This window comes from Suncus etruscus, chromosome 9 (assembly GCF_024139225.1).
Source record: "Suncus etruscus isolate mSunEtr1 chromosome 9, mSunEtr1.pri.cur, whole genome shotgun sequence".
NCBI classification, from domain to species: domain Eukaryota; kingdom Metazoa; phylum Chordata; class Mammalia; order Eulipotyphla; family Soricidae; genus Suncus; species Suncus etruscus.
In genome coordinates, this window is record NC_064856.1 from 34,017,057 (window position 1) to 34,032,129 (window position 15,073).

Below are 15,073 nucleotides of genomic sequence, written 5' to 3' on the forward strand. Positions count from 1 at the left end.
ACAATGCTTGAAAATACAGGCCCAGTGAATCAGGTATGTTTGTGGTCAGTCCACAGGCCAGGCTATATCCCTGGTTATTCTATGTAATAGCATTTCACCCCACATAATAGAATTAATCATATCTAATAAATCACTAGTAAACTGAAGTGATTTCAAATATCACATTTCCAGGGCCGGAGAGATAGCACAGCAGTAGGGTGTGTGCCTTGCACGCATCCGATCCAGGACAGATGGTATCCTGTATGGTCTCCTATACCTGCCGGGTGCGATTTCTCAGCACAGAGCCTGGACCCCTGAGCACCGCTGGGTGTGACCAAAAACAAACAAACAAAAAAATCAAAGATCACATTTCCGCAAATTTATATTCTCATTTTTTAGGTCTTATTGTCATTTATTTTTAAGAACCTCTATATTTACTTTAGGATAGAATTTTCTAATTTTCCTGAATTAACATAAATGATGAATTAACATAAAATGCTGAAATGTGATGATCACTTTTGTTGTTTCAATGCAAGAATTGTTTAATTGCTATCTTTTACTCCATTTTCCTGGTAGTATTTTATTTTATTTTATTTTTTTATTTTATTTTTTTTTTTTTGGTTTTTGGGCCACACCCGTTTGATGCTCAGTGGTTACTCTGGCTAAGTGCTCAGAAATTGCCCCTGGCTTGGGGGACCATATGGGATGCCGGGGGATCGAACCATGATCCTTCCTTGGCCAGCGCTTGCAAGGCAGACATCTTACCTCTAGCGTCACCTCACCAGCCCCTTTCCTGGTAGTATTTTAGATGGTCTTACATTCCTGCCTTTTCACTTCATCCTGGACTACACAGACCTCTTATGGTTAATCATATAAACATAGTTTACTATAGATATCTTAAATACCTAAGTTTCTGGAAGCAGAGCCTTTGAGTTTGCTTCAACCTGATTTATTATTCCAGACTTAAAAACACCAGGTTACATTTCTCTAGAAAGTAAAAGTATCATGAAACCAACCTATAGATACTTCAGTCCTCAGTTTCCAGACCCAGTTGCCATGATGATATATTGTACTCCTAAGGCAGGAGCTTTTATGTATTTTTGTGGAATACATTCTCACTTTTTGATTGTAGTAGTACTTGGTAAGCTTCTGAACCAAGTCATCTCTATTTCATCTGCTATGCCCTTCTAGGAATTTATTGGTCTCTTTTTTTTTGTTTTGTTTTTGTTTTTGGGTCACACCCAGCAGCGCTCAGGGGTTACTCCTGGCTTCATGCTCAGAAATCGCTCCTGGCAGGCTCGGGGGACCATATGGGATGCCGGGATTCGAACCGATGACCTTCTGCATGAAAGGCAAACGCCTTACCTCCATGCTATCTCTCCGGCCCCTTATTGGTCTCTTTTATGTACTTTTATTTTCTCAGTCTATCACTCTCATTTTGGGGGCATTTCTAAGATAAGATAAGAAATTCATGTATTCAGTCAACCATGTATAAAAACTCTTAAAATCTTCTTTTAAACATTTCCCTAAAACCAGCTTCTTAAAAGTGAAATAAGAAGACTAGAAAGAAATCAAGAACGGGAGAAGTCGGTAGCTAACCTGGAATACTTGAAGAATGTTTTACTACAGTTTATTTTCCTGAAACCCGGTAGTGAAAGGGAGCGGCTTCTTCCTGTTATCGATACAATGCTGCAGCTCAGCCCAGAAGAAAAAGGAAAGCTGGTCGCAATAGCTCAAGGTAGGCTAAGGAAAATTTTAGACTTCGGTTTGCATAATTAAAGCATATTGATAAACATACACATGTATAACAGTCCCATTCCAGGAAAATTTTGTTCACATGTTACACAAGCCTTATGAACATTTTATTTAATCACTGAACTGGAGCAGTAGTACAGCATGGAGGACATTTTCCCTGCATGCAGCTGACCCAAGTTTGATTCCCCACATCCCCACATCCCCCCAAGCACCTCCAGGAGTAATTTCTGAGTGTAGAGCCAAGAGTAATTGCTGAGCATCACCAGACATGGCCAAATGAAACAAACAAACAAAAAATACTAAAATATTTTAAAGGAAAAAATTGTATCATATCTCAAATACTTTTTTTTTTGTTTTGTTTTTGTTTTTGTTTTTTTGGGCCACACCCGGCGATGCTCAGGGGTACTCCTGGCTGTCTGCTCAGAAATAGCTCCTGGCAGGCACGGGGGACCATATGGGACACCGGGATTCGAACCAACCACCTTTGGTCCTGGATCGGCTGCTTGCAAGGCAAACACCGCTGTGCTATCTCTCCGGGCCCTCAAATACAATTTTTAAACTGAAACCCTGTATACCAGGCTAGTGGTACAGTACCTGTTTTGAAGCTGAGTATTTGCTCTTCATCTCTACCTTCATCATGTACTATATTACTATTAACTCTGACACTGGTAATTCCTGACATCGTAACAGTGTATGATCACCAGAACCAGAGCCAAGTATGTGACCCTTGGTCATCATAGCAACAAACTGTAGAAATAAAATAAATAAAATAAATAAAATAAAATAAAATAAAATGTTTTAAGTTCTGTGTTTATAAAGAAAACCTGGTGGGGGAGGCAGAAAGCTAGAACAGTGGGAAAGGTGATTGCTTTGCATGTGGCTAATCCAGGTTTGATATCCAGCATATCATATGGTCCCCTAAACCACCAGGAGTGATTCCTGAGCACTGCCAGGTGTGATCCTAAAACCCAAGAAACAAAACAAACAAACAAAAAAGAGTACATAGACATTTATGGTGACTTTATTTAAAATAAAATATAAGAGGCTGGAGATAGTATAGCAAGTAAGGCACTTAACAAGCAGCCAATCTGGGTTCTATCCCCAGAATCTCATAGGGTTCCTCAAGCATTGACAAAAACAGAAAGAAAAAAAAAAAAAAACAGTTGGGGCTGGAGCTATAGTATAACAGGTAAGATTCTTCCTTTGCATGTTGCAGACCTGGACTCTTATCTGCAGCATTTCAATATGTCCCCCCAACCTACCAGGAGTGATTTCCTGAGTACAGGGCTAGAAGTAATCCATGAGCATTACCTGATATGGCCCAAAAACTAAAATATAAAGCCTATCCTTCACTGGCAAATTAATAAAATCATGCAATCTCACATGGAATAGCACTCTGCAATAAAAAGCATTGAACTACTGAAAACCCCAACAATAAGATAGATCTCATATGCCTTGTACTGAGTGAAAAAAGCCAACTCAAGACCAGAGCAATAGCACAGCAGGTAGGGCATTTGCCTTGCATACCACTGACCTGGTTTTTATCCCTGGCATTCCGTATGATCCCCAGAACCTGCCAGGAGCAATTTATGAGCACAGAGACAGGTGTAACCCCTGAGCACCATTGAGTGTGGCCCCACAAAAACTCAGCTCAAAGAACTATATGCTAGTCAATTTGAGAAAAAAGATATTGAAAACATCACTGGTTGCTTAGGAGTTAGGGAAAGGCTAACTTTAAAAAACTTTTAAGTAGAGCATTTGCCTTGGATGCAGCCAACCTGGGTTTGATCCCTGGCATACCATGTGTTACTGAAATAATTTCAGTGAATTTTATTTTTAAATGACTCTATTGGGGCCGGAGCAGTGGTGCAAGCTGTAAGGTGTCTGCCTTGCCTGTGCTAGCCTAGGACGAACCATGGTTCGATCCCCTGACGTCCCATATGGTCCCCCAAGCCAGGAGTGATTTCTGAGCACATAGCCAGGGGTAACCCCTGAGTGTCACCGGGTGTGGCCCAAAATCCAAAAAAAAAGTCTAAGTTGTTAATTGATTTAGTTTTGAGATTTTTTTTCTAAATATGTTAGCTTAAGATTCTAATCTGTGGTCTTTTTAAAATAATTTTTTGTTTTATTTAATTATCCTTTTGTGTGTAAACTTTATTTTTTTTTTTACTTTTTATTTTTAATAATGAGAACAAAGATGCAAAGAAAGAGGACAAGGTAAAGTTACAGAGGAAGGACAATCACCCATAAACAAAATTCTCAGAAGAAGTCTCTTTGCTGATATCTTAACTTTGTACTTTCAGCCAAAGAACATTAAGATAAATAAAACAGAACCCATGTACAATTACTTTGTCCCTCACGTCCGCAGATTGTAATACATTATAATATTTCTTAGCAGCACACAAAGCAATGTAAAGCCATAAAACTTATGTAACTCCTTAAACATTAAAGGCATAGTATTTTTTTACATTTCCTTGCACATGCATATTAGTTTAAATTAACCTCAAAAAAATTTTTTTTTTTTGGTTTTTGGGTCACACCCGGCAGCGCTCAGGGGTTACTTCTGGCTCTATGCTCAGAAATCGCCCCTGGCAGGCACAGGGGACCATATGGGATGCCGGGATTCGAACCTCGGTCCTTCTGCATGAAAGGCAAACGCCTTACCTCCATGCTATCTCTCCAGCTCCTAACCTCAAAATTTTAAGTGGTTTTTTTTTTTTTTTTAGGGTTAGAGTCAAAGGAGCACAGTAAAAACGGTGTTAGAGGGGCCGGGTAGGTGGCGCTGGAGGTAAGGTGTCTGCCTTGCAAGCGCTAGCCAAGGAAGGACCGCGGTTCGATCCCCCGGCGTCCCATATGGTCCCCCCAAGCCAGGGGCGATTTCTGAGCACATAGCCAGGAGTAACCCCTGAGCGTCAAACGGGTGTGGCCCAAAAACCAAAAAAAAAAAAAAAAAAACGGTGTTAGAGTGGCAATTATTGTTTGCATCGGCCCACCAAAATATGGGGGACTTGGAAAGGAAAAACCTTGGCCTAAATACAAGGAGACCCTACCCCTGAAGTTTTCTGGCATAAGACCAACTCTAGGCTCTAGGGAAGCTAGTTTGTCCAATCCAAGACGTTGTCTGTAGTGCCAACACACTTTTATTTTTCACACAGTCTCTGTTGTTGGTATCATGTTTCTGTATTAAAGATCCTGGAATCTGCATATCCTACATTGAAATCAGGATGTGGAGCGTCCTCTAGTTTCACCTTACAATTAAAGGGCAATGCAGAGCCCTGTCCTGTAAGCAGATCATTAATGTTCTTAAGTCTTCTCAGTGTTAAGGAAAGTCTCTTTTGAGCAGGTCAATGTCAGACAGCGGTAGAGTCTCCCTGGTATAGGATTGCTTCCAGGTGATATTATAGACAAACTTGGATGTTTCGTGGATGGCTTCCCTGTTTCAGGGGTTAATGGAGAATGCCCATTCTTCTGAGGCCTGTGCCAGGTCATTATGTCAATGTTCAGGGTGTTAGGTCCCATTGCACTACAAGATTTGTGTGTTCCAATCTCTATAAAGATAAGATCTTATTTGTATGTATAGTATTTTTCCATTTTAATGTGCCTATGCAAACAAGGAACAATGCCACGTGGTGTTATCAACACATATTGGGGCCATAAGAACAAGTTCAACAATCCCCATGCTGTAAACTTTATTTTTAAATTGTCTAATATAATAGAATCGAGGGTCAGGAGGACTGGTCCATGATAGGAAGCTTTCCACAAGAGCAAGGGAGTATAGTTAGGGCAGAGAAGGGACCACTATGGCAATAATAGTTGAAAATGAGGAACCAGAGCCATAACACAGCTGGTAGGTAGGGCATTTGCCTTGCACGCTGCTGACCTGGGTTCAATCCCCTGCATCCCATATGGTCCCCTGAGCCTGCTAGGAGTGATTTCTGAGCACAGAGCTAGGAGTAACTCCTGAGCGCCACCAGGTGTGGCTCAAAAATAAATAAATAAATAAATAGAGGTTGGAAATTATCATTCTGGTTAAGAACTAGGTGCTGAAAGGAGAGAAAGTGATATGTGTGATCGTCCTTCAGTAACCACATTGCAGTCTACAGAGTTTAGAAGAGGAAGAGGGAAGAGTGAGAGAGGGAGGGAAGAGAAAGTGAGGAAGACAGAGAGACAGAGGGAGGAGAGGAGAGAGATTTCTTCCATAGATGCAGGCAGAAGGGAAATAAACTGGGGACATTGGTGTCAGAGAAATGTGCACTGGTGAAGGAATTGGTTCTGGGCATTGTATGACTGAACCTTGGTCATGAATAATTTTGTATCTCACAGTGTTTCAATTAAAAACAAAAATAAATAAAATTGTCTAATAAAGAAGGACAATGCATTCTGAAAGCTTGGAAAAAATATTTGAACATCAAAGTGCAGTATGGGTAAAATTAATGATTAATACTATTTTTGCTTAATTTTCCAAAGGAGAAGAAGAAAATGCGTCTCGTTCCTCTGGATGGACATCCTATTTGCATAGCTGGTCTGGACTTCGATAGATTTATGAAAGAACATTATTTATTGAATCAAATAGAATCCATTTGGCAAAAAAAAAATGGTTCACATCTATGACTGACACTTTTTTCCTATATATATATATATATATATACAGTCACATCTATAACATGTATATATTCATATATATATTTGTGCATACATATGTCAGGTACAGTAAAAGCTCTCCAGTTGAAGTAAAAGTTTAACAGTCTGAAGTGTTGATCTAATCCACAGTCCTTTCTCTAATCTCCCAAGCATGCTGCTAGAAGTGAAAACACCAAGAATGCATTTACTCCCTCCTCCAGAATCTCAGGCTCCACCTTCTGTGAAATATATAAGTTTTTAAGTTAAACTAACTTCTGGTATTCACCATCTAAAAATTGGGCTTTAAAATAATCGCATAATATTATTACAAGGTCAGACATGCAGTTACATTGTAATAAATATTACATTTTTGTTATCCTATGAAGAAAAATAATATTACTGCTAAAGCTGACATTTAGGGACTATAAATATGCTGCAGATGTTTGAAACTAAGTTCAAATATAACTGTTTACTTTAAAATGAACTCTTCAGAGTATCTCAAAACTCAGTATAATTTTAGAAGACCTAGTATTGTCATGTGTAACTCTGTCTGAACAGATGGGACTCCCAATGTCTGGAATACTTTCATGGTATCCTTTTAGGCTCTTCTTAGGAATAAACTACTTGTGTGTGGTGCTGGGGATGAAACGCAGGGCCTCAAACATATGAAGCATACTCTCTAGCTACTGGCCTGCATCTCTGGTGCAAATTCAGGTATTTCTGAGCCTGATTCTGTTTTTAAGAATTCTCTCTTCAAATGAAAATCTGCAGACTCTCTTACTCAGCATTGTATCTAAATGTGAAACTGGTGCTTCCTATGTTTCAGCATTTATTGTATCATAAGCTTTCCATCAGAAGGTACTCCAGAAAAATATCTTTAGAAATCAATGCTACATGTTAACAGTTTTTTGGAGTAACTAGAAGAAATGGTGGCATTGAAAATCTCTATATTTTATTGAGTAGATCAAAATGGTGTACTTTAAATCATAAATTTGATTATTCTATTTTCAATTTTTGTTAGAAAATCATGTACAGTATATATATACTCTGAAGTTCTCTTAAGTATTCCCAATTCTAGTTTTTGAGGCTCAGATGGCGAACTAATGTTCAGTTTAATTTAATGTTTAGTTTAATTGAATTTGCTGCTGATGTGTTTGTTTATTCTTTTAAAAATGTCCCATACATTTATCTGTCCTCCTCTTTTAAAAGATGAGACCTAACTTGTGAATGTATTAATGAAAATGGATCTATTAGGGCTGACTTTGTTTAGCTTTTTTACTGTATAAACTGGAATATGAGTATATCAGTAAAATACATTGTAAGTAATAGTATTTTTAAATTTTCATTGTTCTCATTATGTCTTTTTGTGATCTATATAACCTTGTCTTGAGAAAAAAATCATCTTTACTTAGGAAAGGAATAACAAAACCATTTTTGCATGATACATTACTTTGACTACAAAATGAATATTTTATGGTTTTAGTAATGAGGAAATATTTTAGTATTTCAATTAAATTAACTATAATACATTTTTATGCCTACTTTTTCTATTTGACACTATCTCCATGGGGTTGAAATTGGTCTATGTGTAAACTTCAAATTCATTTGCTACTATCTATAATTAAGTTGATATCTAGATTATCAGGTGTTTGAAAGAATACAGATTAAACTTTGATATATAATGTCTTAAAACATGGCACCAAACTTGTGATATCTGTCTTCCAGCTGAGACAGCCTTTGAACATCTCGGAATCACTGTATACAATGAGCTCATGCTCTAATGAAGACTTGAAAATTTAAACAAACTTTAATAAAAATACAGATATTCCTCAGGGGTTACTCCTGGCTCTGTGCTCAGGATCATTCCTGGTATGCTTAAGGGACCATATGGGTGCCAGTGATCAAACTTCGATCAGCCTCATGCAAGGCAAGCACCCTACTCCACTGTACTATCACTCTCATCCCAAAAGCGATACTTCGTGATCTTAAACAGTCTGAACTTACTGTTTCCTTAATAAGTAGTGTCCTTTCCTAGCTTTAATTGCTTTCTTTAGATTAAAATTCTATTTGGTCTGTTATGCCAAATATGTTGTCCCAGATGTTTAGGGTATTTGAGGGAGGGTGTTTTGCTACTATTGTCTTATATGATTGTTTTTTATCTTTTTACTCTTGAGTCTGTGTTTATCCTGTGAGTTTAGTTATGTTTTCTGTAAGCAGTAAATTGATAGATAATATTTGATAATATTTTCGTTGTTTTTGTTTTTGGGTCACACCCAGTGGCGCTCAGGGATTACTCCTGGTTCTCTGCTCAGAAATCGCTCCTGGCAGGCTCGGGGACCATATGGGATCCCGGGGAATCGAACCCAGGTGTGTCCTGGGTCTGCAGTTTGTAAGGCAAACAATGCCACTGTGCTATCTCTCCAGCCCTAAAAGATAATATTTTCTAATCTATCCAGTCTGTGCCTTCTAGTTGGGAGAGTTTAATTCATTAACATTAAGAGAAACTAGTGATTAGAAAGGACTCTTGTCATTTTATTTATTTATTTATTTTTTAGTGTATGGAGCTTAGCTGTTTTTGCATTTGGCTATTCCCTTTTTTAGGTGGCCTTTAATTCTTACTGGGTTGGTTAAGTTGAGACAAATAGTATGTAGTGCTGGTTTTCTGGATTTTTTTTAAATTGGAAAGTGGCTTTATCCCTCCCTCAAATCTAAATGATAGTTTTTCAGGGTTTTGGCCTCTAGGTTGAAAGATCATTTCTTTTATTTATTTTTGTTTTGGTGTCACATCCCACAGACCTCACGGGTTACTCCTACCTCCAAGCTCAGAAATCACCCCTGGCAGGCTCGGGACCATATGGGATGCCAGGATTCAAGCCACCCTCCTTCTGCATGCAAGGCAAATGCCCTACCTCCATGCTATTTTGGCCCTCTATTTTTTTTTATTTTGAGTCATACCCGATGAAGTTTAGGGGTTACTTCTTGCTATGCGCTCAGAAATCACTCCTGGCTTGGGGGATTTACATGGATGCCAGAGGATTGAATTGTGGTTTGTCCTGGGTCAGCCACATGCAAACGCTCTACTGCTGCACCATCACTCCAGCTCCAGATCATTTCTTTTCATTTTTTTGAAAGATTGTTTCATTCAGTACTTTGAAAATCTCATTATACTCTCTTACTTGCATGAGACATGTGGCAGGTCTGGTCTATCTTGATTCTTATGTTCCTTGTAGTTAAGGTATTTCTCTCCTGATACTTTAAGTTGTCTGTCTCTATTTGGTTCTTGCCATTTTGATAACTGTGTTTTGGTGGTATTTTGTTTGAGTCTATTTTGTTTGGTACTCTTTGGGCCTCTTAAATTTGTACAGAAGATTCCCTCCAAAAATTAGAGAAGCTGTCTTCCACCAGTCATTCTTCACCTTTCTCTTTTTCCTCTTCTAGTATTCTTATAATTCAGAGGTTATCCCTCTTACTGATGCTCAATAGATAGATTCTTTTTCATTCTTTTACTTCACTTTTGCTGCTTCATTGTGACTGATAAGTTGTCTTCAAATTCATTGATTTGTTTCTCCACAATATAAATTTCATTGCTTGGCTCATTATTGTCTTCTTTGGGCCCTTAAATTCCATTTGTATTGATTCTTTCATACTTTGATTAACTTCTTTAAGTTAATTTAATTTCTCTTCTAGTGATTGCTTAATTTTCATTGTCATCACTTGAAGTGTTGATTTGAAGTTCTCATACAAGTTTTAATGAATTTGCAAACTAACTTGGAATTCTCTCTCTGTCCACTAACAGAGATGAATTTCTTGGTTTTTTCATTGTTCTTAAGGTTTTGTAAGTGCTGACAGTGGAGCTTGTATATGCCTGATCTGAATACTGACTTGATGTGCTATCAGGTCACTGACAGATTTACTGTTCATGGCTCTTTGATTTGGACTATTTCCATTAATTTGTCAAGCTAATTCAGTGGGTCATACAGGTATAGTCTAGTTCCTCCCTTTTTGTTTTTTGTTTGGTTGGTTGATTGGTTGGTTTTGGACCACACCCAGCAATGCTCAGGGCTACTCCTGGTTATGCACTCAGAAATCGCTCCTGGCTTGGGGGACCATATGGGATGCCAGGGATCGAACTGCAGTCTGTCTGAGGTTAGCATGTGCAAGGCAAATGCACCACCACTTGCACCACCACTCCGGCCCCTAGTTCCTGCCTTTTAATTTTCAGATCGTTGTAGGGGTATCCTGGCACTGCAAAAATGCTGTGATTTTTCACCTGTCTCCAGAGTGTACAAAATGCATGAAGTCCAGTAGTCCACATGGTGACGAATGTTCTCATGGCCTGATTCTGGGTACAGGAATCTCCAAGATAACTGTCTGTTTCCTTACCATGTGGAGTGAGAGAGAGAGGACCAATAAAAAAATTTTTTAAAGAAAAAAGTGGGGCACGGAGAGATAGCACAGCGGTGTTTGCCTTGCAAGCAGCCGATCCAGGACCAAAGGTGGTTGGTTCCCCAATTTGTTGCATTTCTATAAGCAAAGAATAAGGTAGGACAAAGGAAAAAATTTTTTTTTGTTTTTGGGTCACACCCCGTGGCGCTCAGGGGTTACTCCTGGCTCTGCACTCAGAAATTGCCCCTGGCAGGCTTGGGGGACTATATGGGATACCTGGAATTGAACCACTGTGTCTTGGGTTGGCCACATGCAAGGCAAACGCCCTATGCTGTGCTATCTCTCCGACCCTGGACAAGGAATTTTTTAAATACCATTCACAGTTATATCTGGAATAAAAGTCATAATGGAATAAAAACAAGTAACATATACAAGGGAAGTATAAATCACTTTTTTTTTTTTTTTTGGTTTTTGGGCCACACCCAGTGATGCTCGGGGGTTACTCCTGGCTATGCGCTCAGAAGTCACTCCTGGCTTGGGGGACCATATGGGACACTGGGGGATCGAACCTCGGTCCGTCCAAGGCTAGCGCAGGCAAGGCAAGACACCTTACCTCTAGCACCACTGCCCGACCCCAGTATAAATCACTTTTAAATCAAATTCATGCCAACCACAAAATGGAAACTCATTACTTCTTCATAGATTAGATAACATTAAAAATAACCATTCTGGGGCCGGGTAGGTGGCGCTGGAGGTAAGGTGTCTGCCTTGCAAGCGCTAGCCAAGGAAGGACCGCGGTTCGATCCCCCGGCGTCCCATATGGTCCCCCCAAGCCAGGGGCGATTTCTGAGCACATAGCCAGGAGTAACCCCTGAGCGTCAAACGGGTGTGGCCCAAAAACCAAAACAAAAAAAAAAAAAATAACCATTCTGGGGCCGGTGAGGTGGCGCTAGAGGTAAGGAGCCTGCCTTGCAAGCGCTAACCACGGAAGGACCGCGGTTCAATCCCCCGGCGTCCCATATGGTCCCCCCAAGCCAGGGGCAATTTCTGAGCGCTTAGCCAGGAGTAACCCCTGAGCATCAAACGGGTGTGGCCCCCCCCAAAAACAACAACAAAAATAACCGTTCTACCCAAGCACTGTACAGATTCAGGGTAATTCCCATCAGAATTTTTTTCTAATTCTTGGAATATAACAGCTAAAATGTATATGGGTAAATAAACATTGAAGGGCTGAAGACAGTATAGGGATTAAAGTACTTGCCTTTCATCTGCTTGTCCCAACTCAATATTTGACACCACCACAAGCACCAACAAAAGTGATTTATGGGCACAGAGCCAGGAAAAAGCCTGAGCATTTTTCAATGTGACCCTAAAATATGGGGAATCTTCCCAATTCTGACTTTAACTTATCATTACTATGATAATCAAAATTGGGTAGTAATGGACTGAAGGCAGATTCGAATCAATAGAACTTAGTCCTGTGATCTTAGAATTACTAGACATTTTAGTATCTACATTAGACATGTGCCTTAAGAAAGAACATTAGGGCCGGAGAGATAGCATGGAGGTAAGGCGTTTGCCTTTCATGCAAAAGGTCATCAGTTCGAATCCCGGCGTCCCATATGGTCCCCCGTGCTTGCCAGGAGCAATTTCTGAGCATGGAGCCAGGAGTAACCCCTGAGCATTGCCGGGTGAGACCCAAAAACCAAAAAAAAAAAAAAAAAAAAAAAAAGAACATTAACTGAAGAATTGTTGTTCCCAAAAAACTCCTTTATATAAAAGTATTCCAACCTTTAGATTAGATTAAAAGTCTAATATAATGAAAAGAAAAGAAAGAATTAAAGGGCACATTCAATAATCAGATAAATGTAAAGAACTGACTAGGTCTTTCCAATGGTTCAAGATCTGGTAGAAGATTGAGAAAGATCAGTGAAAGACCAGTCTTAAAGTGTGAAGTTGAGTTTGGTATTGTTACTCCCCTCCCCCAACTTTCTGTTTTGCTTACTTTGGAAAGGATTGCAGGAGGGCCATAAAAGGGGATTGAGGTGGGTCAGCAAGGCTGGAATAGGCAGCATGGGAGATAAGAAACAGGTTGGAGATGTTGGGCAGCTGAAATATGCTGCTTAAAAGATTATGATAGAAGCCACATGTGGTGTATTATTAATAAAGCTTCATGTCTTCTGAAACCTGACTGTCCATGGATCATTTCCTCGCCTCCACCCTAAGACCCGCCAGCTGGAAGGAAGGGGTTGCAGGCGTGTGGCCCAGGCTGGCAGAGAAAGGCCTCTCTCTTTGTTCCTCCATTTCACCGTCATCCACCTCCATCTAGGACTCAATAGTTAATATGTCTTTCAACAAGTATCTCCAGCCTCATCCCAAATGCTACATTACAGTTTTAATCATGCTACATAGAGCAACTCATAGAGCTTACATGCACAACCCCAACCAACAAGCACCACAACTCACTCAAGTGTGAGACCCACCCCCACATACTTATGAGAAAAAAGAAAGGGAAGGGAAATATATTCAAATTTTAATTTTTTTCCTTTGGTTGTTGGGTCACACTCAGCTATGCACACGGCTTCCTCATGGCTCTATCCTCAGGCATCACTCATGCTGTGCTCAGGGAACCATATGGGAGTGCCAGGGATTGAACTTGGATTGGTGATGTGTAATGCAAGCTCTGTACCTGCTGTATTATAAACTCCAGCCCCTTAAGTATTTTATAGTGCAATGTAAAGTTTCAAGGGAAGGGAGAGAAAGAGATAGGAAAGGGGAGTAGGAAGGAAGAAACCATGTACTGTACTTAATTTTTTTAACTTTATTAGCGTTACATCAGTAGGATACAATAATGCTTCTTAATAGATTCTGATTTAAACCAACTAGTTGTAAAAGGCATTTTTGTGTCAATATGGGTAATTTGAATGATCTGGATATTATATAACATTGAAATCTTTTGTTTCTACAAGGTATAAAATTGTGATTTCATGGTAAATATTGTTTTTAAAAGATGCATTTGAATACTTAGGTACGAAAGTTTACAGTAAGTCATTTTTAAAATTAGATTAAGTATACCAGAGAGATAGTTCAGGGATTAAGCTTGTGATTCAGCCAATGGTTTGATCAGAGCCAAAAGTAACCCAGAGCTCCTCCACCAGAAAAACTTTAAATAGGGACTAGTAATGTAGCTCAAGTGGTAGAAAACGTTTTCCCTATGTGAAGACATAGGCTGGAGAGGTAGCACAGCAACAGGGCGTTTGCCTTGCATGTGGCCAATCCAGGAGGGACCCAGTTCGATTCCTGTCATCCCATATGGTCCCCCAGCCTGCCAGGGGTGATTTCTTAGTGCAGAGCCAGGAGTAACCCCTGAGCACCACTGGGTGTGGCCCAGAAACCAATCAGTCAATAAATTTTTTTTTTTTTTGGTTTTTGGGCCACACCCTGTGACGCTCAGGGGTTACTCCTGGCTATGCGCTCAGAAGTTGCTCCTGGCTTCTTGGGGGACCATATGGGACGCCGGGGGATCGAACCGCGGTCCGTCCTAGGCTAGCGCAGGCAAGGCAGGCACCTTACCTCCAGCGCCACCGCCCGGCCCCTAAATTTTTTTTAAAGAATATACCTATATTGGGGCCGGAGAGATAGCATGGAGGTAAGGCGTTTGCCTTTCATGCAGAAGGTCATCGGTTCGAATCCCGGCGTCCCATATGGTCCCCCGTGCCTGCCGGGAGCAATTTCTGAGCATGGAGCCAGGAGTGGCCCCTGAGCACTGCCGGGTGTGACCCAAAAACCACAAAAAAAAAAAAAAAGAATATACCTATATTATTTTGATCTGCATTTTTTGTTTTTGTTTTTTTGGTTTTTTTTTTTTTTTTTTTGGTTTTTGGGCCACACCCGGCGGTGCTCAGGGGTTACTCCTGGCTGTCTGCTCAGAAATAGCTCCTGGCAGGCACGGCGGACCATATGGGACACCGGGATTCGAACTAACCACCTTAGGTCCTGGATCGGCTACTTGCAAGGCAAACACCACTGTGCTATCTCTCCGGGCCCTTGATCTGCATTTTTTAACTATGGCATCTAATAATTAGTATCATTCTTGGCTTTTTTTCACTTACGTCTTTTTCAGTGTTTCTGCACTAAAGGTGTTACCATCATTCCTAATTGTGGTAAAATACACATAAGCAAAAACAATGCCATTTAAATTATTTAAAATGAAAGATTCCACAGCATTGTGTACATTCACATTGTACCATTACCATCATTGGGCTGTTTCCAGATTCTGTCTATCGTCAATAGGACTGCAATGAACATGGGAATCAGATGCCTTTTCTGCATT

General features: G+C 40.0%; 1 protein-coding gene across 1 annotated transcript in view; it reads left to right on the plus strand.

The window, feature by feature from the left end:
• The window catches only part of GCC2 (GRIP and coiled-coil domain containing 2), a 54,244-nt gene extending 46,551 nt beyond the window's left edge, over positions 1-7,693 (plus strand). Inside the window, exons 22-23 of the mRNA XM_049780552.1 lie at positions 1,516-1,717; positions 6,202-7,693. Of these exons, the coding sequence (XP_049636509.1) occupies positions 1,516-1,717; positions 6,202-6,272 (273 nt within the window). The 3' untranslated portion in view covers positions 6,273-7,693. The remainder of the gene's footprint in view (positions 1-1,515; positions 1,718-6,201) is intronic.
• The last annotated feature ends 7,380 nt before the right edge of the window (positions 7,694-15,073 follow it).